At 40.0% G+C, this 21,133-nt stretch overlaps 1 protein-coding gene across 1 annotated transcript in view; it reads left to right on the forward strand.

Annotated features, from left to right (window-relative positions):
- Positions 1–365: 365 nt before the first annotated feature.
- GATB (glutamyl-tRNA amidotransferase subunit B) overlaps positions 366–21,133 on the forward strand; it is a 103,685-nt gene continuing 82,917 nt past the window's right edge. Inside the window, exons 1-2 of the mRNA XM_059175494.1 lie at positions 366–576; positions 2,723–2,873. Of these exons, the coding sequence (XP_059031477.1) occupies positions 404–576; positions 2,723–2,873 (324 nt within the window). The 5' untranslated portion in view covers positions 366–403. The remainder of the gene's footprint in view (positions 577–2,722; positions 2,874–21,133) is intronic.

Genomic DNA, 21,133 nt, shown 5'->3' on the forward strand with positions numbered 1-21,133 from the left:
GGGAAAACAGAGAAAATAACTGCGGATTTGGAGGCTCGGATGTCAAGTTCACTGACTTCAGCTGTAAACGTTAACCGAGGTGTAAAGTCCCTGCCAGATTTCTTAGTTTTGGATCTCCGCACCACCTGCTCTCTCTCAAACTCGCCCCGCCACAAACCTCCCCAAATCCCCGCTAGGAGGAGTCACACCTCCCGACCCAGAAGCCCTCCCACTCTCTCCTCTATTTCTCCTTCCCTCCCCTCTCCACCAGGGTTCCGGCAGCCCTGGAGTCGCAATGCTCACCGGGAATAGTAGTCTTCCGGTGTGAGCCAAAAGCGTTTTATTCGTTTTTTAGAACTACGCTTCCCAGAGAGCCTTGCGGAAGAAGGAGACTGTATCACCTGACCAGGAGCCAGGAGGGGCAATGGCGGCGCCCATGCTGCGCTGGTGGTGTCTTGGAAGGCGTTGGCTTTTAGCCTGCATTGACGGCGGTTCTCGCCACGGAAGAGGGGCTGCGATTGGGTTCACGTCCAGCAGGAAAAGGGGACAGACCTCCGTGGCTCAGCAGCCCATCACCTCCCAGAAGTCAAGGAAAGGGTATATTACTTTATAGCATTACTGCCCATTTAAGCGTGAGGTGGAACTGCGGGACTGGGGAGGTGAAAGCCACTACAGCACAGCTTCCGTCTCGAAGTTTTGATGAGCGGGGAGCAGGGGGAAGTTGGGCTATAACTTTCGGCCCTGAAACCTAAACGAAAGCACAAAACTAGCCCTCTATCAGCTCCTTCCTCTGCACGTAAAACTCTCTTCGAACAGTAGGCATATATGGGGGAATTCTCGAGTGTAAAATCGCAGATCTTTTCTCGAATGTAAAACTGCACACGCAAAAGAGTGGATTCAGTAACCATACTAATGGCACTAGAAGAGGGGTCGGTGAAACCAGAGGCGGGATCTTATTTAGCTGACATTTATTTAGCGCTACTGTGGGACAGCAGTGTTCTAAAACCAGAAAGGGAGCTTTTACTTGCAAGCTCAGGGTGGTTGTGGCTTAATGTCATTACTCAGAAAACACCACACGTCTGTGGCGGCGCTTCGTGTTGTACGTGTTTCTAGACCTAGGAAGATGCAGTCAATACAAGAGATCTTCCCTCTGATTAGAGAGTTTTGCTTATTTTGTTAGTCTCTCAACAGCTGTTTATACTTTATAAGACTTAAATACTGTCTTTTTAAATACAGAAACAGAAGGCACGTGTTTAGTAATCACTTTAGCCTTTGAGATAGTTAGGTTGGCATTATTTTTGCTTTTCTATTGGAGCAACAGAGGGAAAATGTCCAGAACCATTCAGCTTCTATTCCTTTCATAAATTGGATTGTCAGACTGTAAATGGAAAGTATTTTTTTCTTTCATGTAACAAAACTGCAAAAACAGTTTCTAGTAATGTTTTAGTGAATGCAGAATTTCTGATGAGTTCTTCATTTAATTCCCCTCAATTGCCAGCGGCGCTTCCAAACTTTAAAAAAAAGAAGGAATTAATCTTCTTACAGTACTATAGATATAGAGCTTCATGTGTTGAAATAATTGGAACAAAACCCAGCACATGTAAGCAAAAATCTAGATAATACAGAAAATTGTTTGGGAGAAGAGCAAGATAGGAACAAGGTGTAGAGGGAGTGTGTGTAAACAGGCATTGTCAAGGATACATGGTTTCAGAAGGAATAAGCACGCTTACACAAACCTAGAGAAAACTGTGTGTTCATACAGATGGAACAGAGTAGGAGATGTTATTATAGCATTTAACAACTTCTTAGATTTGATAGCAATCAAGCATAAACAGAGGAGACTGAAACTGTAGGGAATTGAAAGTGATTTGGGGGACCAAAAAAAAAAAAAGCCACATCTAATGGTTTAATGTTGTCATTTGCCCCAAATTCCAGGAAGATACGATTTAGTGGCGATCTATTATATCTGTGTCACTCTGATCATTTTATGTGCAAGCCATTGTTATTTAAAATGAGTTCAAAACTTGATGGAGAATACCCCTTCCTTTCTAAGTGAGGTATACAACTATTCACAATTATTTCTCCGGTAGTAGAAGCATGATGTTTATGTTAATTCTAAAAAAGTTTGTAGGAGAAGCTTTCATGGGCTGCCTGGGTGGCTCAGTGGGTTAAAGCCTCTGCCTTCAGCTCAGGTCATGATCCCAGGTTCCTGGGATCGAGCCCCACATCGTGCTCTCTGCTCAATGGGGAGCCTGCTTCTTCTCTCTCTCTGCCTTCTCTCTCTCTGCCTGCTTCTCTGCCTACTTGTGATTTCTCTGTCAAATAAATAAATAAAATCTTTTTTAAAAAAGATAAGCTTTCATTTACTGAGTTATTAATTGATAAAGGACAGTTAATCTAGAAAATGGTGCTTTTCCCTGGAGTCAGCCTAAGCAGATGTCATCTGATAGCCATTTCTAAAATTGTTTCAGAATGCCATATTTTTCCTTCATCACCTTCCTCTTTATACATTGAACTCTTCCTATGCCGTGTTGTAAATGAATTTTATTTTGCTGGTCTTGTAGATGTTCATCATGAGTTGCTTTTGATTAGGTCATCGATACAATATGACCTTTTAAAATGTAAGAACCTAAAATCTTAATAAGTTAAAAACAAATAGCAAATTAACATGTGTGGTTTAGGGTTGTAGAAATTCATGCATAGTGATGGCTCTAACTACTTCTTAATGATTCTTTCTTTTTAGTGAACATGAATGGGCAGCTGTGGTAGGTTTGGAAATTCATGCCCAGATCTCTTCCAACTCTAAACTCTTCTCTGGATCTCGAGTCCACTTTGCAGCACCTCCAAATTCTTTGGTATCTTTCTTTGATGCATCTCTGCCTGGAACTCTGCCGGTAAGGTTTTTATTTAATCATATTTTCGTTAGAAAATGTTTGTTTTATTGGACATAGATATTGATTTCGTGGTTTTCACATCTTGGCACAACTCTTAAGAAAGTACTTGTTTGAGGGATTTTGGGTGAAGTAGGATGAACTAAATGTTTTCTAAAAACCCATCTCTGTAATCTGTTTCTAAGTCTGAACGTCATCCATTTGTTCATATATGTATTCACTCATTTCACACACATTTTAAAATGTCTACAAAATACCAGACACTGTGCCATGAACTAGAACATGAAGATGAGTGACAGTCCTTGCCTTTGAAGGGTTTAAAGACTAGGTAGGGAGAAATGTCTTATATTTTAAGTGTCTACTTATAAGCAAATAGAACACTGGGTGATTACAGCCATGAAGGTGATATATAGGCATGGTTTTGGAATCCAAAGAGGGACACCTAAGTCTGTAAGAGAAGGATTCTTGTGAGAAATTGAGGTCTGGGTATGATTGGAAAACTTGTTGAAAGAGACAGTGTCTGACTTCTCTCTGAGAAGTCAGAGAGGAGTTAGGCAGATAAATGAAGGAGGAGGAGTCTAGCCACAGGAAATAGCACATGATGCATGATATTACAGTGTCAGATCAGAAATGATTGGGATTATTGAAAATTAAGTGGTCAGTAATGGAGAGAAAAAAATCAGCCACAATATGCATTGAGTTAAGTGCTCATTTATCTGCTCATTTTTACTTAAACCCAAGGAATGACTAGGTCCAGTGTACTTATCAGCAAGATTGCTATCATATAATTTCATATAGTTGGTTGGATTTTGAAGAAAAGGATGGAAGGAACAATGTGAATATTTGTGGCAATAAATAAATCATAGTCTGTCCAGGCCATATAACATCGACTGGGTGTGGGATTTCCTGCCATCGTTGGGGGTAATTATATAGATGGTGGTGGTCGGAAGGGGGAGGAGGAGCTTTCATGGGTGACTTCCATCCTCTCTAACTTTTAAATACAAGTGAAAGCTGGTTGATTTGGCCATCGGCAGGCTTGCAGAGGCAGAGATTAATTTTTCTCAGAGTCGCCCAGAGTAGAAGGTGATGGGCAGTGCCTCCAATGTGTCTGCCATACCCAGGGCTTTGGTTATATTGGGGCAGTGTCTCTATTTTGGAACTTCCTTCTTACCTGTGTTTTTTGTTGTGGAGGACTCCCAATCCCTGCAAACCCTATCCAGGGTCACCTTTGATTTGTTTGTGAGTCTTTCTGGGGGAAAGACAGATAAAGGGGTGTCTGTCCCTCCCTCCCTCTGGCTTAGAGTATCTATCTGTGGAGAAATCATTTTTGTTTGGGGACAGTTTTTCAATTACAAATGCATGAGTTCTTTTTTGGGCAGAGATGCAGACAGAGTAGAAATGGAGTAATATCTATTCAGACAAGTGAAATGGAAAGCAATTCATCACAACACCTCCTTTTTTCCTTCTGAGTTCAAATCATTTTTTTTTTCCACATGTTACTTCTTTATCAAGAGACTGTATGTAATCTCTGAGTTTCTTCTGGATTTTTCCAGCTGGGAATATAGTATCCAGCAAAGTATTTATTACAGCTCACATTTGGAGATAGATCTATTTGCAGATAGGCATGTTGTCCATAAATAGGTTCTTCAGTTGTGGCTAAGTGTGGTTGAATATTACAATTCAAAACAACTAAAATGTCAACATACTTTGGAAGACTTCAAAGAATGTGCTTGCCCAGTGATAAGTATAGTGAAAAGGATAGGAAAAACAGTGAAGGTGTTTGGGACATTTGAGCATTGAGAGCTTGGCTAATACTAATGAAAATGGTAGTCATAGTCTAGAAATCCAGTTTTGCTTGAGCTAGGATTTGTTTTTTCTCTTCAGAGCTTACCACACACATGATTTAAGGAGCCTATTGGGTTATTCTCTTGACAGAGCTAATCTGCCTCTTCTTCTAAAATGTTTCTGTCTTGAAAAGACCTGTTTTGGGGTGCCTGGGTGGCTTAGTCAGTTAATCGTCTGCTTTCAGTTCAGGTCATGATCCCAGGGTCCTGGGATCAAGACCCATACCAGGCTCTTTGCTCAGCAGGGAGCCTGCTTCTCCCTCTGCCTACCACCCCCCTGTGTGCTCTTTCTCTCACTCTCTCTCTGACAAGTAAATAAATAAAATCTTTTTTAAAAAAGACCTATATTTAGTATGTGAACAAATTGTACCAAAATTACCAGAATAAAACATTGTCACTCCCAAAGCACTTGAAAACCCTGTGATTTAGCTATGTAAATGTATTGAAACATTTAGACTGTTTCCCTTCTCTAAGCTTCTGGGTGGTGTATTGGTGCTGTGGTCTTCTGACTTTGCATCTTGGTTGTTTTTGTACAAAAAAATGGTGACCATTTGTCAGATATGCTGATAAGGAGATAGAAAAAGGCTGCCAAAAGAATTTAGGTTATAGTGTAAAGTCTTTTTCTGGAAATCACATTCATTTGCTCTGCTGGCACATTAAAGAGAAATTATGATAATGGGTATCTTTCTGTAGGCATTTGATTCTCACCCTCTTGACTGCGTCTTCATTCACTCAGCTGACACTTACTGGATGCCTGCCGTTTACTAGCCATCATACAAGCTCTAGTGACACACCTTTGAACAAGATAAAAAATAGACAAGACTCTTGTCCTCATGAAGCATGGACAAGTAAGCAGGTACTCGCAGTACCTTTTAACAAACATACTGGGAGTGAGAATACAGAATAGTTGCTTGAGGAGCACATCGGAGGGCATCCAACACATAGACAGAATTTGCATAATCGGCCAAATAATGAATAGGATGGGGCACCTGGGTGGCTCAGCTGATTAAGCAACTGCCTTCGGCTCAGGTCATGATCCCAGAGTCCCAGGATCAAGTCCCGCATCGGGCTCCCAGCTCCATGGGAAGTCTGCTTCTCCCTCTGGCCTTCTCCCCTCTCCTGCTCTCTCTCAAATAAACAAATAAAATCTTAAAAAAAATTAAAAAACCGGGGTGGGGGGTGGGGAGAGGATGTATGATGACCAGAGGAGAAACAGGACATGGCATGCTCTAGGAACTGAAGGACGTTCCGTGCATGGTAGCATAGAACTTGAGTATGGCATGGGAAGAGGTGAGGCTGGCATGGCAGGTATAGTCTGTACCAGTATAACCCCATGTGCAAGGAGGTAAGAAGAGGTGAGGACAGTACAGGGTCAGCAAGTCCAACAAAGGGAGTGTTTTGAGAAGAGGGAGTATAGTGGTGTCAGATGTTCCTGAGAGGTCAAGTAAGGTGAGGATGGGACTATTGCATTTATCAACAGGACTGTCCCTTGTCCTTTGAAAGAACAGCTTCAGTGGAGTAATGGGAGTAGAGGGTACATGGTAGTAGAGAGAGAGATACAGGGAGCTTACAGAGGGGTTAGAGAGTGTGGGCAACTGTTTTAGGAGGGTGGGCTCTGAAGGAAAAAGTGAATGCAGGAGGTGAAAGGAGACATGGAATCAAGAGGAACATTTTTTAAAAAGATTTTATTTATTTATTTGACAGGGAGAGATCACAGGTAAGCAGAGAGGCAGGCAGAGAGAGAGGAGAAAGCAGGCTCCCCGCTGAGCAGAGAGCCCGATGTGGAGCTCGATCCCAGGACCCTGAGATCATGACCTGAGCTGAAGGCAGAGGCTTTAGCCCCCTGAGCCACCCAGGCACCCCAAGAGGAACATTTTTATTAGTCCCATTTTACTTAATATTGGAGAGATCTGAGAATGCTTAAATACCTATTACTTACAGTCAACAGTAAGATATACACTAAAAATGTGTAAAGAAGGGAAATCTCATGGCAGGTGTTCTTACTGCAATAAAATAAAGTTTTTAAAAATACTGATGAGGAACCAATGACGCAGGGGAGTTAAAGACATTTAAAGAGCTTGAACGTGTGTATTTTAATATGTCTTTCTCACTACCCCAAAGAAACCCCACTGAAATTGTAGTAAAAGGATTTAATAGTTACAAAACCTGCATGAGAATGGGAGAGCAGAGTGCATGAGAGATGGTAGATGGAAGAGTGCTGACTTAGCAGAGCAGCGTTAACTATAAAGGGACAGAAAACCTATAGAAAGAGCCACTAGTGAGAAATGAGATGTCATGCCCTGCATAGCCCCAGAAAGGGGCTGGATATGGGATCCTTAGGTTTTGCAGAAGGCCAGGGAGGTAGAAACAAGGGATTAATTCAGAGTCTGGATGCAGAGCAGTTAGACTTCAGGTCCCCTCCTTGACCCTCTGCCTCTGCCCCACTCCGATAGGAATCTGTAGTTTGGAGAGAAATGAACTGGTGGCACACTCCCCCTGGGGACCTCAGGCAGAGCAAAGGCACTGGTGTCAGAGGGTGTCTGCACTGCCGAGCCTGGAGGGCCTGCCCAGTGCTTTTCTCCACCCTGTTGGAGGAGCTCAAATGACCTCCAAGCAGGAATCTGCAGGGATTTGTTTGGAGATTACATGTCGCTGGAGGGAAGAACTTCAGATACTGACACCTGGGGGGGAGGTGGTCTCTAAAAGCAAACAAACAAACAAACAAACAAACTGCCTGGCTACCTGATTGTCCTGGAATTCAGGCCATCAGTCAACAAGCCCTAGATATTACATAGACCTTTTAATCAGCATTTGAGTACCTTACTTCAAAATAGAAACCAATGGCCAAAAATCACTAGACCTTTGAGGAAGTTCTCCAACATAATGGACAGGGCCCAAAATAAAAAGACTAAAAAAAAAAAAAATAAGAAGTAACAGATAATGCACAGAAGTATAAGAATACTTTAAAAATAAAAGCTTTTATAAATATTCTCAGAAAAGAGAAGGTAGTGGCATCGTTGAGATACTACCTTTTAAAAATAATCAGAACAAAAGGCTCTCAGAAATTAAAATTATAAAAAAAAAAGAAATTAAAATTATGATAGCAAAAAAAAAAAGGAAATCCACGAGCGTTAGACAATAAAGTCAAGAAAATCTTCCAGGAAGTGTAACACATATACTGTGAATTGGACAGTAGGAGATAAAATAAGAAAATTAGAGACTCGGTGTGGGATGTACAACATCTGATTCATGGGACTTCCAGAAGACAGAAGAGAGGAAGCTATCAAACAACACAGATTAATTTTCCAGAACTGAAGGACCTGCATCTCCAAATGGGAAGGGCTTGCCAAGGACCCAGTGTAAGGAATAAAAATAGTCTCCCATAAGGGCATGTGATCATGAAGTGTAGGAATGCCAGGGATAGAGATAAGATACTGGAACAAAGAAGAAAAGAGAGGTCACATGCAAAGGACTGGGAATCAGAAAGTCACTGGACTTCTTAAAAAGCAGCACTTAAAGCTGGAAGAGAAGAAAAGAGTGCCTTAAAAATCTTAGGAGGAAAAAAAAAAAAGATTCTAATTTAGAAGTCTGTATCCAGCACTATAAATTAAGTGTGACAGTAGAATAATGCTATTTTCAGACAGTCGGGTTCTCAGAAAATTGGCCTTTCACTATCATCAGAACCTGCTGGAGTGACAGAGAGGTTCCAGATTGCCAGGTCTGCAACGGGCCCAGGGAATCTGGTGGGAAAAGAGGGTGGATGGCTCCAAAACAGAGCGGTTTCAAGAAAAAAAAAGTGTAGGGTAGTGGAAATAGCAGATACCTAATGTTTGTGTAGGGACAAGATTTTACATATACACTGGCGTCTTTGAGAATAATAAGCAATAGGTATTAAAATATGAAGCAAATGATGAAATGAAGCCACACCAACTCCAGAAAAACAAAATGTTCGATGAAGGAAATGTAATCAGAGTATACTTAACAGCTCAGCAGAGAAACTTATTTACTTAATAATAATAGTAGAAGAACCAACTCTGACTTAACTAGGATATTGGGAAATAAAAGAATAAATTCTCATCTGCCGTTATCAGAAGTTATATTCTACATTGACATAATGGACAGAAAAAAGTAATGTAAGAATGTGCTCTAGGAACATTTTTGGCCACAGATTAGGGGAGGCCTCCTTCTCCTTTTCAGGCCCGAAGTTGGTTGGTTGTTTTGTTTTGTTTTAATTTTTTTTAAGATTTTATTTGTTTATTTGACAGAGATCACAAGTAGGCAGAGAGGCAGGCAGAGAGAGAGAGAGGAGGAAGCAGGCTCCCCACTGAGCAGAGAGCCTGACGTGGGGCTCCATCCCAGGACCCTGAGATCATGACCCGAGCCAAAGGTAGAGGCTTTAACCCTCTGAGCCACCCAGGCTCCCCTTGTTTTAATTTTTAAAAGTAAGACAATGAGTGAAAGATTTAGAACTCTCAAGAGATAAATTATTAGTCAAAAGGTTTTCAATGAAGTTTTTAAAAATCTTATGTAAAGGTAATATTAAGTAATCAAGTATTACCTCTATTGTTTTCTCAGCCTTCTCTGCTAAGACTTTGTTCCCAAAGTCCTAATAGTGAAGGACTCCCCACACCACCCCTCCACAACTCCCGCCGGCACCATGCTCTTAGGAGGAATAGGCTCCTGCACATTCTAGATTATTCATACGTGTAGTCAGAGTACCTGCTTCTATGGGGGTGAAATGACCTACCTACGAGTTGACTTTGTAGACTTTAATGTTATTTACCTTACCATGGGGTTGCACTTAAGGATGTTGTATTTTATTCTTGAATAGAAATAGAATACAGTAGCAAGTATGGGTAAATTCTTATGAGACAGAGTAAGGTAGAAAAAATTTTGCAAAATATATTGTCTTATGACTTCTTTAAATTGTCTCCTGGGAATGGACTGGGCCAAGTCTTGGTGTTCTGTGTCCTAAAACAAGAATGCTGTCGTTGGGACAGCTCTCAACTCCCCACCCCACCCCCACCCCGATTAAGGAAGGATTGTCACATGGCAAATGGCCAGCAGCCTTGGCCAGCAGGTGATGGATTTTCCAAAGGTCCCCCGGCACTGCATATTACTTAAAAATAGGAAGATAAATATGACAGGACAGCTCAAAGATCTGGAGATAGTTGCTGCCAGGGAACAGGGCTGGCAGGTGAGGGTGGCAGGAACTGCTGGTTTTCATTATAAATTATTTCAGAATACCTGCCTGCAATAAAAGTTAAGCAATCGAAAGTTAGCCTTAAAGGAGTAACATGAAGAAGAGGAGATTATTGATGGAGTCAGGTTCCTGAGAAAACAAGAGGTATCCTCAGGGCTCTGGGAGAAAGACAGTTTTTCCTCTGTAATCTCAGAGAAGATGTGTCCCTCCAGCCCATGGGTAAAGGCATCTTTTTAGGCTGGGTTGTGGAAGGCTGAGGAACCTCCCATCTGGTTTTTTTGTTTTTTTCTTAGCAAACACTGTTTCTGACATCTCTCCTTTTTCGAGCTCTTTCTCGCCTGAGTCAATATCCCTCATTCTGGGTGATGCACTCTCTTAGCTTTTCTGTGCCTCCAATCGTTTCTAGCTCTTGAAGGATAGTACAGAATTCTAAGCTGACAGTTATTTCGCCTCAGCATCCTGAAGACATGATTCCATTGTCCTCAGGCCTCTATTATTGCTGATGAGAAGTCTGCATCCTTTGTAAGTAATCTGATTTTCTCTCTCTGATAGCTTTAACCAGGGCATGTCTAGGTGTGGATTTGTTCTTATGTATTCTGCTCAGTACTCAGTATGATTTTTCCAGCTGAAGACTCTATTCTGGATTGTGGTGGTCTGTCTGTGGGACGAATTCATGGCAGCCTCTAACAGGGCCTGTTGGACTTTAATAAATGAACCATTTTTATGTTACTCTCACTCAGCTCAGATAGTGCCAACATTCAAGCCCTACACCCAAGCCAGGTACAGGGCAAGGGGCTCTGATTTCTCAAGACTCCCCTTTCACCTTGGGCTCGAGGCGGGTCATACTCCTCCCTCTCACCTCCTCCAGTTGGTGGCAGAAGAATTTTTGACTGGACCCGGATTTTGTGCTTCCCAGCTTCCGGCCCCTGTTGTCTCATAGCCTCAACTTTTGTTCCTGGGGGGCCTTAAATTGCCAATGTCTGGTGTCCTCTCAGCCTGGTTAACAATAATGATAGTGGTAAAATCAACAAACATATACTGAGTGCTTGCTATGTGGCAGGCACTGTTCTAGGCATTGACTTATTTTATTTATTTTTAAAATATTTAATTAATTTATTTATTTGAGAGAGAGAAGGAGACTGAGCATGAGAGAGAGAAAGCAAGTGCCAGCGGGAAAAGAGGGCGATGGAGAAGCAGACTGCCCACTGAGCAGGGAGCCTGATGTGGGACTAAATCCCAGGATCTTAGGATCATGACCTGAGCCAAAGGCAGACGCCTAACTGACTGAGCCACCCAGGTGCTCCTAGTGTTGATTTATTTTAATCTCATGTTGACTGTATCAGGATGTTCTTGTCATCATCCCGGTTGGAAACTAAGTGGAGGAGCTGGATACAGACCCAGTAGTCTGGCTTCCAGGTTCGTACTCGTAATCCCTTTGCCAGCCCATCTCTTACAGTTACCTTGGGATGATACATGGCTTTGAGCTCCTCTACTGCCACAGGCCCCAGATTTCCTTTCTCGCTTTTGAGTTTGGCGCTGTGTGTGTGTGTGTGTGTGTTTATAAATTTGTATGTTTATATAATGTGTGTATAGATGAATACTTGTTCTCATCCCCTTTCTCCCTTCCACCCCCAGTGTGTCTATACCCCCAGCTCTGTATCACTTAGGCTGCTATTTTTTTTTTAAGATTTTATTTATTTATTTGACAGAGAGAGATCACAAGTAGGCAGAGAGGCAGGCAGAGAGAGAGAGGAGGAAGCAGGCTCCCTGCTGAGCAGAGAGCCCGATGCGGGACTCGATCCCAGAACCCTGAGATCATGACCTGAGCCAAAGGCAGCGGCCCAACCCACTGAGCCACCCAGGCGCCCCAAGGCTGCTATTTTTGATGAGTGGTTACAACCCCACCTGCATCTGATTGATGACCCTTCTGAATGTTTCTTAGGACCACAGGCATTTTATCTTCTTATTTTACCTTTAGTTTTAGAATTCTATGAAATCCCATCATAAATCTTCAGACTGAAAAGGTCAGTCAGCCCATTTTCTTGCTTATAGGCAGGATTACAGCTAAACTAAGGATAGCATTCTTTGTTTTTATTAGCAGGGATTCAGCCTCGCTCATTACTTTGACCTAGTAAAACCTCTTACACTGGCATGGAATCTTCCTTGATTTATCACATAACTATAATTAAATAATTGTAAAAAATGATGTCTGTAGAATTTAGATGGAATCTTAGGTTATCTGCTTAGAATTTATTTCCAATTTATCAATGTCATTCTAATTTCTCTACTTACAGTACTTTGTACATGAGTCACAAAATGGGAAGAAGAGTAGGAAAGAAAACATACTTGTTTGACAATATGTCGAAATTTACAAATCTGCATGTTTCATAATTTGCTAATGTTTCTAGTAATGGTGAGATTTCATCAAGTTTGTTGGAAATTTATGCATGTGCAAACCTGCTTGGTCTCACACACACACACACACACACACTCTCTCTCTCTCTCTCTCTCTCTCTCTCTCTCTTTATTTGAAATGCTTGTCCCTCCTGGTGTCAGTCCCTATGCAGGAGAAAGGGAGGAGGGCATCGTTGCCACGACTGATGCCAGCTGGTAGGTTGCTCGCTCTGGCCGGGAGATAACTACTTCTGATAATCAGGCTGCACCACAATTAGGTTAATTAGAAAGTAGTGACTCCGCTCTTGTTTTGCTTGTTTGAAAGCTCTTATCTGTCCATAACACAGAACCCCCTCGTCACTATGAATGTCTATTGTTTCCAGAACTGGGGAAAGGGTTATTAAAGCTCTTTTCCATGCACGTATGCAAGAATATTTTCCTCTTTTCTTATGCTTGTTCTGTCTAAAAAAGCATTTGAAGTTTTACAATATCAAAGATGTTTCGAGTTGGGTCAGGAAGCTATGGAATGAAAACTGGAACGTTGATTTTACCACATTTTACAAGACTTTCTTTTATGCACAAGAGTACGTACAGTTGACCCCTGAACAATGAAGGGGTTAGAGGCACACAGTCGAAAATCCACATATAATTTTGACTCCCCCCAAAATATCTACTAACAGCCCACTGTTGACCAGAAGCCATACTAGTAACATAAATAGTCAATTAACACATATTTTGTAGGTTATATATATTATATGCTATATTTTTATAATAAAGCTTATAGAAAAGAAAACATTAAGAAAATTATAAGGAAAAGAAAATACATTTATAATACTTTCCTTCTTGTACCAAAAAAAAAAAAAAATCTGCATAAAAGTGGACCTGCACAGTACAAACCTATGTTGTTCAAGGGTTAACTATATCACTCTTCATAGCAAGAAGAAGGGGCATGAAGAGGTGGAAAAATATGCTATGAATGAATCTAATGTGATGCCTGCCCCCTGGAAACCAACAAACAATGGAGAGACGGCTTTATACTAGAGATTCATATTTGAACAGGTATGCAATTTGTACCGCAAGGGATCTTGCCCCTTAAAGAAATGATAATGTGAGCTTAACTTAATTTATGGATTTCTTTTGACATATTTATTTAAAGTTAGCTGTCAGTAACCTAGCTCTCTGAACATAGCAGATACTGCTAGTAACTTTTGTTTTGAAGGACCCTAATAGATTTAGAAATACTTGACTAGTTCTCGAGAGCATTAGGCTGAAGTGCTTTCCTACCTCTTAATTCTAAATGTAATTATAAAAGTTTTTTGTTGCTGAAAACTTCTAAGCAAAATCGAAATTCAAGAACACTGCATTAGGGAAGTGTTTAAATGCATACATTTATAATCAGATCTATATTTACCTCTCTGTCCATTCACACTAGATGATGTTCAGTTATTTGACTATGAAGACAAAATGTGACAGTTTTCTATTAAAATTTTTTTCCATTTCAGTGATTTGCTTTAATGTAATCTGTATAACTTATAATTACATTGTATTCTCAGACTTTAATCTTGCCAGTCATTCTCCAAGTCACTGGTGGTTTTCCTTCATTCCTTTGTAAAGTAGAGGGTTCCAGAGGTGAGGAGTTTCTCCCTGTGACCTTTGTCCCTATGGAAGTGGTGTGTCTGTGAGCTCATACACACAAATGTGGAAAGCTTCCCTCTCAGCTCTTAAACTCTTCTGATGGCCCAGGCTTGCCTTCTGATGTCATTAACTGGCTGTTCCTTGAACTCAGATGACTCAAGATGATAAGGGACATACATGTCAGCAGGCAACATGACCTCCCCTCCCCTCACACGGGAAGCATTTGACTCCTTCTCTATCATGGATTGTTTCCCAGCTTTCCATGGATTCTCGAAAGCCTCCCTCTTTCCAATTGTTTTTACCTCCCTCACCTCTGTAGCAGTCTTGCCTGCAGTATTCCCCACAGAAATCTGACCATGTTAATATTAACACATCTACTTTGTATCAATATATATTTGTTTCATAAATTGACCTTCCTTTTGTGTATATTGTTCATGAGGATTTTTTAAAGATTTTATTTTTTTAGAGGGAGAGAAAGACAGAAAGAGAGAGAAAGCAAGAGCACAAGAGCAGGGAGAGGGAGAAACCAACTCCTGGCTGAGCAGAGAGCTCAGTCCCAGGACGCTGGGATCATGACCTGAGCCAAAGGCAGATGCTTAACTGACAGAGCCACGCAGGCGCCCCATTTATAGGGGTTTTGTGTTTGATTATAAGTCTCTAAAAAGTAGTTTATGCATATGTCTTGGGCCACTTGACAGGACCTTGCATACAACATGTATATAATACCCTTAATAAATATTTCTCTGGATAATTGCATACACTTACACACACATACACCAGAAGTCCATATGAAAGATTGTTCTAGGTGTCGAAAACCCTTGTGATATTTTTTTAACCTCTTTATGGGAATCTTTCCAAGATTTAATTATTTGAGAGAGAGCGCAAGCCGGCGAGTGGGAGGGAGGAGCAGAAGGAGAGGGAGAGGGTCCTCAACAGATTCCATGTTGAACCATAAGGCTCAGCCTCACAACTCTGAGATCACAACCTGAGCCGAAACCAAGAGTCGGTTGCTTGACTGATGGCAACACTCAGGCACCCCTTAAAGTTTATTTCTTTGGTAATCTCTGCACCCATTGTGGGGTTCAAACTCACAACACTGAGATCAAGAGGGGAATCTTCCTAAAATGCATTTTATACTTTCCCACTTTCACATAGGGTATATCGAACATATAAGCCAACTTTTTCTTGATAACTCAAGGGTTATTAACAGTGTCAATTATTGCTCAGTGCTGTCACATGATGGTGCCTTCAGAGGTTGTTGAGGTGTGTGAAACCATCTGATCCGGGGTGCCTGGGGGGCTCAGTGGGTTAAAACCATCTGATCCTACAGTAAAAGGCTAAATACAGCCATTCTTTTTAGGTTTCCTATGACAGACTTTTTCTTTGTTATTACAGTCATCTGCCTCTCACTTTTTTAAAGCTACTGTCAGTATATTTGACTCAAGGAACCCCTTTTTGTTCATTTTCCACTTCTTAATCATTACTTCCCATCTGCTCTAGCCCAGAAAGCCTGACTATCAGTTGTTAATGTAAATAACAAGGTTCTGCACAGAGACCTGTCCTGCAATATAAAATACATGAGTGGTATGAAGCTTGTTAGCTTCTTAAAGTTATAAACATTATGAGACTGGAGTAGGAAGAGATCCTGAAAATTATTCAATTTAGTCCTTTTAATTTATAGATAAGAGAACTGCTGTTGCGACTTGCCCATAGTCACGCAGTTGCTCGGTGTCCCAGTCACAGAACTCATGCTTAGCTCTAGTCTGTACTGCACGGTAGCCAGGGTTGCTAATAGGTGCTGTATTCTGCAGGTCTGCGTATATTTCAAAACATAATGCCATTGACAGATGTCTATGTAACGTTTCTGGATATGTGTTCACATGCTGACAGACACACAGGCATTGACTGTTCAGCCCTGATACTGATTATCTGTACTGTTTATTACAACATCCACTAGGTTAGAGCTAAATCTGGGGAGAGAGAAAAGAGGGACAGAGTGCTGATTCAGAAGAAGAAATGGATAAAGAAAACCTAACCTAATTAGCCTGATTCTCTCCAGACCTACCATTAAGAGAGCAGCCCTAATTGCGGGCAGCTCTCAGCTTTACATATCACTATGCAAATAGTGATTATAATGGAACATTCTTTTAGGATCTTCGCTCTGTGTTTCATCCAGGAAAATTTTCTCTGCTCTCTTCTGGTTCACAAATTCTCTGTTATATCTACTTGGTTCTTCAGCATATCCGTTGAGCCTTTTTATTTCACTGAGAGTATTTTCCCTTTATAGACATTCTGTTTTTCTCTTTTAAATGTCTTCTGTTGAAAAATGTCTTATTCCCCTTTTATGTTTGTTCAGGTCTTTCTTTCTTTAGTAATTTTAAATCTACTTAATTTATAGTCTGTGTTCAGTAATTCTGTTACCTGAAGTTCTTGAGCTGTCTTATCCTGCTTTTTGTGTGTCTCCTGATTCTGGCTAGGTGGTCTTGTGTATTTTGTAACTTTGGATTATGAAATTGTGTTTGACAGGGCTTTATTAATGGGGATCTTGGGGCTGAAGTGAGAGCCAGCATCTCCAAAGAGCTTTTTACATTGGCTTTTGCCAGGTGCTGCAGGTCTAAGCCATTCTTCATATTTCTCTCTTAGCTTGGGGGCTCCTAGAGCACAGACTTAGTAAATTAGTCCCTCAAGCCTGACTAAGAGCAGACTTGTGATTAATTCTTAGGGAAAACTTTTGTGTTTTGTTTTAACCCAAAGTCTGGGCTGAGACTCTACTAATAGAAGCCTTATGGGAGGGAATAGAGGTTGTAACCGCAGAGCTAGAGCTGCACCCAAGGCTGTGAATGTGAGTGATGCAGAACGGAGGAGGAAAGGCATCTTCGTACCTCTTTCGGGCTTCCTTTCTTCTGCCAACAAGATACGCTTCCTGTGTGATTGCAGTTCTTCATACCAGTTAAGGCTGAGATCTGTACACATCCAAGCTCGTATTGTCTATCTCTTTGTCACACACACAGATCAAGAGATTGAGCTCTTTCAAAATTTCCCCTAGTTGTGCAAGAATGCACATTCTTACACATTGCCTTTATTTTTTAATTGAAGCAGAGATGATACCCAATATTAGTTTCAGGGTGTCCAACAGTGACTTCATGTTTCTATACATTATAAAATGATCACCACAATGAGTATACTTACCACCTGTCCCCATATAAAATTATTACAATATTATTGACTCTATACCCTATGCTGTACTTTACTTCTCCTGACTTACTCATTTTTATAGCTGAAAGTTTATGTCTCTTAATCCTTTTTGTCTGTTTCACACCCCCCCCAGCAACCACCAGTTCACTTTCTGTATCTATGACTCCCTCTGTTTTGTTTATTCATTTGTTTTGTTTCACCTGTAAGTGAAATCATACTGTATCTTTCTCTGTCTTTACCTACCATAATACCTTCTAGGTCCATCCATGAAGTGGTAAGATTTCATTCTTTTTTTATGACTGGGTAATTTTCTATGGGTGTATATACCACTTCTTTATCCATTCATCAGTTGATGGACACTTACATTGCTTCCCTATCTTGGCTATCGTAAATAATGCTAACGGTGAACATAGAGGTGTGTATATCTTTTCAAATTCGTATTTTCGTTTTCTTCAGATAAATACCCAGCAGTGGAGGGGCACTTTGGTGGCTCAGTCATTAGGCATCTGCTTTCAGCTCAGGTCATGATCCCAGCGTCCTGTGATCGAGCTCCACATCTGGCTCCCTGCTCAGCAGGAAGCCTGCTTCTTCCTCTCCCCTGATTGTGTTCCCTCTCTCACTGTCTCCCTCTCTCTGTGTCAAATACGTAAATAAAATCTTAAAAAAAGGAAAAAATACCCAGCAGTGGAATTGTTGGGTGGTATGGTAGTTTTATTTCTAATTTTGTGAGGACTCTCCATAGTGTTTCCCATAGCACTGTTGTTGGGAATATAAGATGGTACAGCTATCTTATATTCCCACCAACATCTTATATTCCCACCAACAGTGCACAAGGGTTCTCTCTTCTTCATATCCTCATCAACACTTGATATTTCTTGTCTTTTTTCATATTAGTCATTCTGACAGGGGTGAGGTAGTATCTTATGGTTATGATTTACCTTTCCCATAAGATGAGTGATGTGGAGCATCACTGATGCCTGTTGGTCATCTGTATATCTTTGGAAAAATGTCTATTCCTCTTCCTATTTTTTAATTGGATTGTTTATGGGGTTTTGGTGTTGAGTTGTATGAATTTTTTACATATTTTAGATATTAACTCTTTATCAGATATATCATTCGGAAATCTCCCATTCAATAGCTTACCTTTTCATTTGTTGACAATTATCTTCACAACACAAAAGCTTTTTAGTTTGATATAGTCTCATGCACTTATTTTTGCTTTTGTTGTCCTTGCCTAAAGAGACAGATCCATATATATATGTGTGTGTGTGTGTGTGTGTTTATATATACATATATGTATGGTGTGTGTGTGTGTGTGTGTATATATATATATATATATATATGTATAGCTAAGACCAATATGTAGGAATTTACTGTTTATGTTTTCTTTTAAGAGTTCTATGGTTTCGGGCACGTGGGTGGCTCAGTGGGTTAAGCCGCTGCCTTCGGCTCAGGTCATGATCTCAGGGTCCTGGGATGGGGTCCGGCATCGGGCTCTCTGCTCGGCAGGGAGCCTGCTTCCTTCTCTCTCTCTCTCTCTCTGCCTGCCTCTCAGTGTACTTGTAATTTCTCTCTGTCAAATAAATAAATAAAATCTTAAAAAAAAAAAAAAAAAGAGTTCTTTGGTTTCTGGGGCACCTGTGTGGCTCAGTTGGTCGAGCAGCTGCCTTTGGCTCAGGTCATGATCCCAGGGTCCGGGGATCGAGCCCCCCATCTGACCCCATGCTCAACAGAGTGTCTACTTCTCCCTCTCGCACTGGCTGCTGCTCCCCTACTTATGCTGTCTCTCTCTCTCTCTGTCAAATAAATAATAAATAAAATCTTTAAAAAAAGACTTTTGTGGTTTCAAGCCTTAAATTTAGGTCTTTTAATCCACTTGAGTTTCTTTTTGTATATAGTGTGCAAGTGATACATGAGGTTGTCCTATTTTCCCATCACCATTTATTGTAGAGACTGTCTTTTCCCCCATTGTATATAATTGTCTCCTTTGTCATGGATTAATTGACCGTATAAGCATGGGTTTATTTCTGGACTCTCTATTCTGTTCCAGTAATCTGTTTTTATGCCAGTACTATATTGTTTAGATTACTGCAATTTTGAAGTTTGAAATCTGGGACCATGATACCTCCAGCTTTGTTATCCTTCTCAAGATTGCTTTGGCTATTTGGAGTCCTTTGTGGTTCCATACAAATATTAGGATTATTTGTTCTAGTTGTTTGAAAAAAGCTATTGATACTTTGATAGGGATTACATTGAATCTGTAAATTGCTTTACCTGGGTAGTATGGACATTTTTAACAATATTATTTTTTAGTCCATGAGTATGGTGTATCTTTCCATTTATTTGTATCATATTCAACATCTTTCATCAGTGTCTTACAGATCTTTCACCTCCTTGGTTACATCCTTTATTCTTAGGGTTGTTTTGGGTTTTTTTGTTTTGTTTTGTTTTGTTTTTGTTTTGTTTTGTTTTTTTTTATACAATTGTAAATGGGTTAGTTTTCTTATATTCTTTTTCTGGTATTTCAGTATTATAAAAACACAACCAATTTCTCTTATATTAATTTTGTATCCTGCAGCTGAATTTGTTTTCTAATAGTATTTTGGTGGAGTCATTAGGGTCTTCTCTGTATAGTGTCCTGTGATCTACAAATAGTGACAGTTTTACTTTTTCCCTACCGATTTGGATGCCTTTTATTTCTTTTCTTGTACAGTTGCTATGATGAGGACTTTCAGTACTGTGTTGAATAAAAGGGGGCAAGAGTGGGCATTCTTTTTTGTTCCTTATCTTAGAGGAAAAGCTTTTAGCTTTTGATGTTAGCAGTGGGTTTGTTCTTTATTATGTTGAAGTACATTCCCTCTATACCCATTTCATTGTGAGTTTTTATCATAAATGGATGTTGAATTTTGTCAAATACTTCCTCTGTTTTTGTTGAAATGATCATATGAATTTTGTCCTTCATTTTGTTAATGTGGTCTATCACGTTTATTGTTGCCATCTTCATATCCTTGGAATAAATCCCATTTCATTGTGTTCTATGACCATTAAATATATCATTGAATTTGGTTTTCTAAGATTTTTTTGAGAATTTTTGAATCCGTGTTCATGAAGGATATTGTCTTAATTTTTTTTTTCTTTTTTCTTTTCTATGTTTTCTTGGGGGGCGGGGTTTTGGTCTGAAGATTTTTTTTTCCTCTTTAATTTCTTCATTGACCCATGGGTTCTTTAATAGCATGTTGTTTAGCCTTCACATGTTTGCATTTTTTTCAGGTTTTTTTTTTTTTTCTTGAAATTGATACCTAGTTTTATACTGTTACTGTTGGAAAAGATGGTTAATATAATTTCAGTCTTCTTAAATTTATTGAGATTTGTTTTGTGGCTTAATGTGATCTATGCTGGAGAATGTTCCACATGCCCTGTTTGTGGATGGAATTTGCCATGTATATCAGGTAAGTCTGTCTGACCTATTGTATTGTTTAAGGCCACTATTTCTTCATGGATTTTCTGCCTGGATGATCTATCCATTGACATAAGTGGGTTGTTAAAGTTCCCTACTATTACTGTATTACTGTCAATTGTTCCCTTTATATGGCACTTCTACATTGGGTGCATATATATTTACAATTGCTACATTCTCTTGTTGGATTGAATCACTTATGTAATTCTCTTCTTTGACTTACAGTCTTTTGTTTTCAAGTCTGTTTTGTCTGGTATAAGTATTACCATCCCGACTTTTTTTTTGTTTTCATTTGTATGGACTGTCTTTTTCTATCCCTTCATTTTCAGTCTATGTTTCTTCAGTCTGAAGTGAGTCCCTTGCAGGCAACATATAAATGAGTCTTTTTTTTTTTTTTTTTAATTCATTCAGTTATACTTTGTCTTTTGGTTGGAGCATTTAGTCCATTTACATTTAAAGTGATTATGGATAGGTATGTACTTATTGCCATTATGTTAATTGTTTTCTTTTTGTTTTTGTGGTTCTCTTTGTTGCT

This window comes from Mustela lutreola, chromosome 1 (assembly GCF_030435805.1).
Source record: "Mustela lutreola isolate mMusLut2 chromosome 1, mMusLut2.pri, whole genome shotgun sequence".
Taxonomy (NCBI): Eukaryota; Metazoa; Chordata; class Mammalia; order Carnivora; family Mustelidae; genus Mustela; species Mustela lutreola.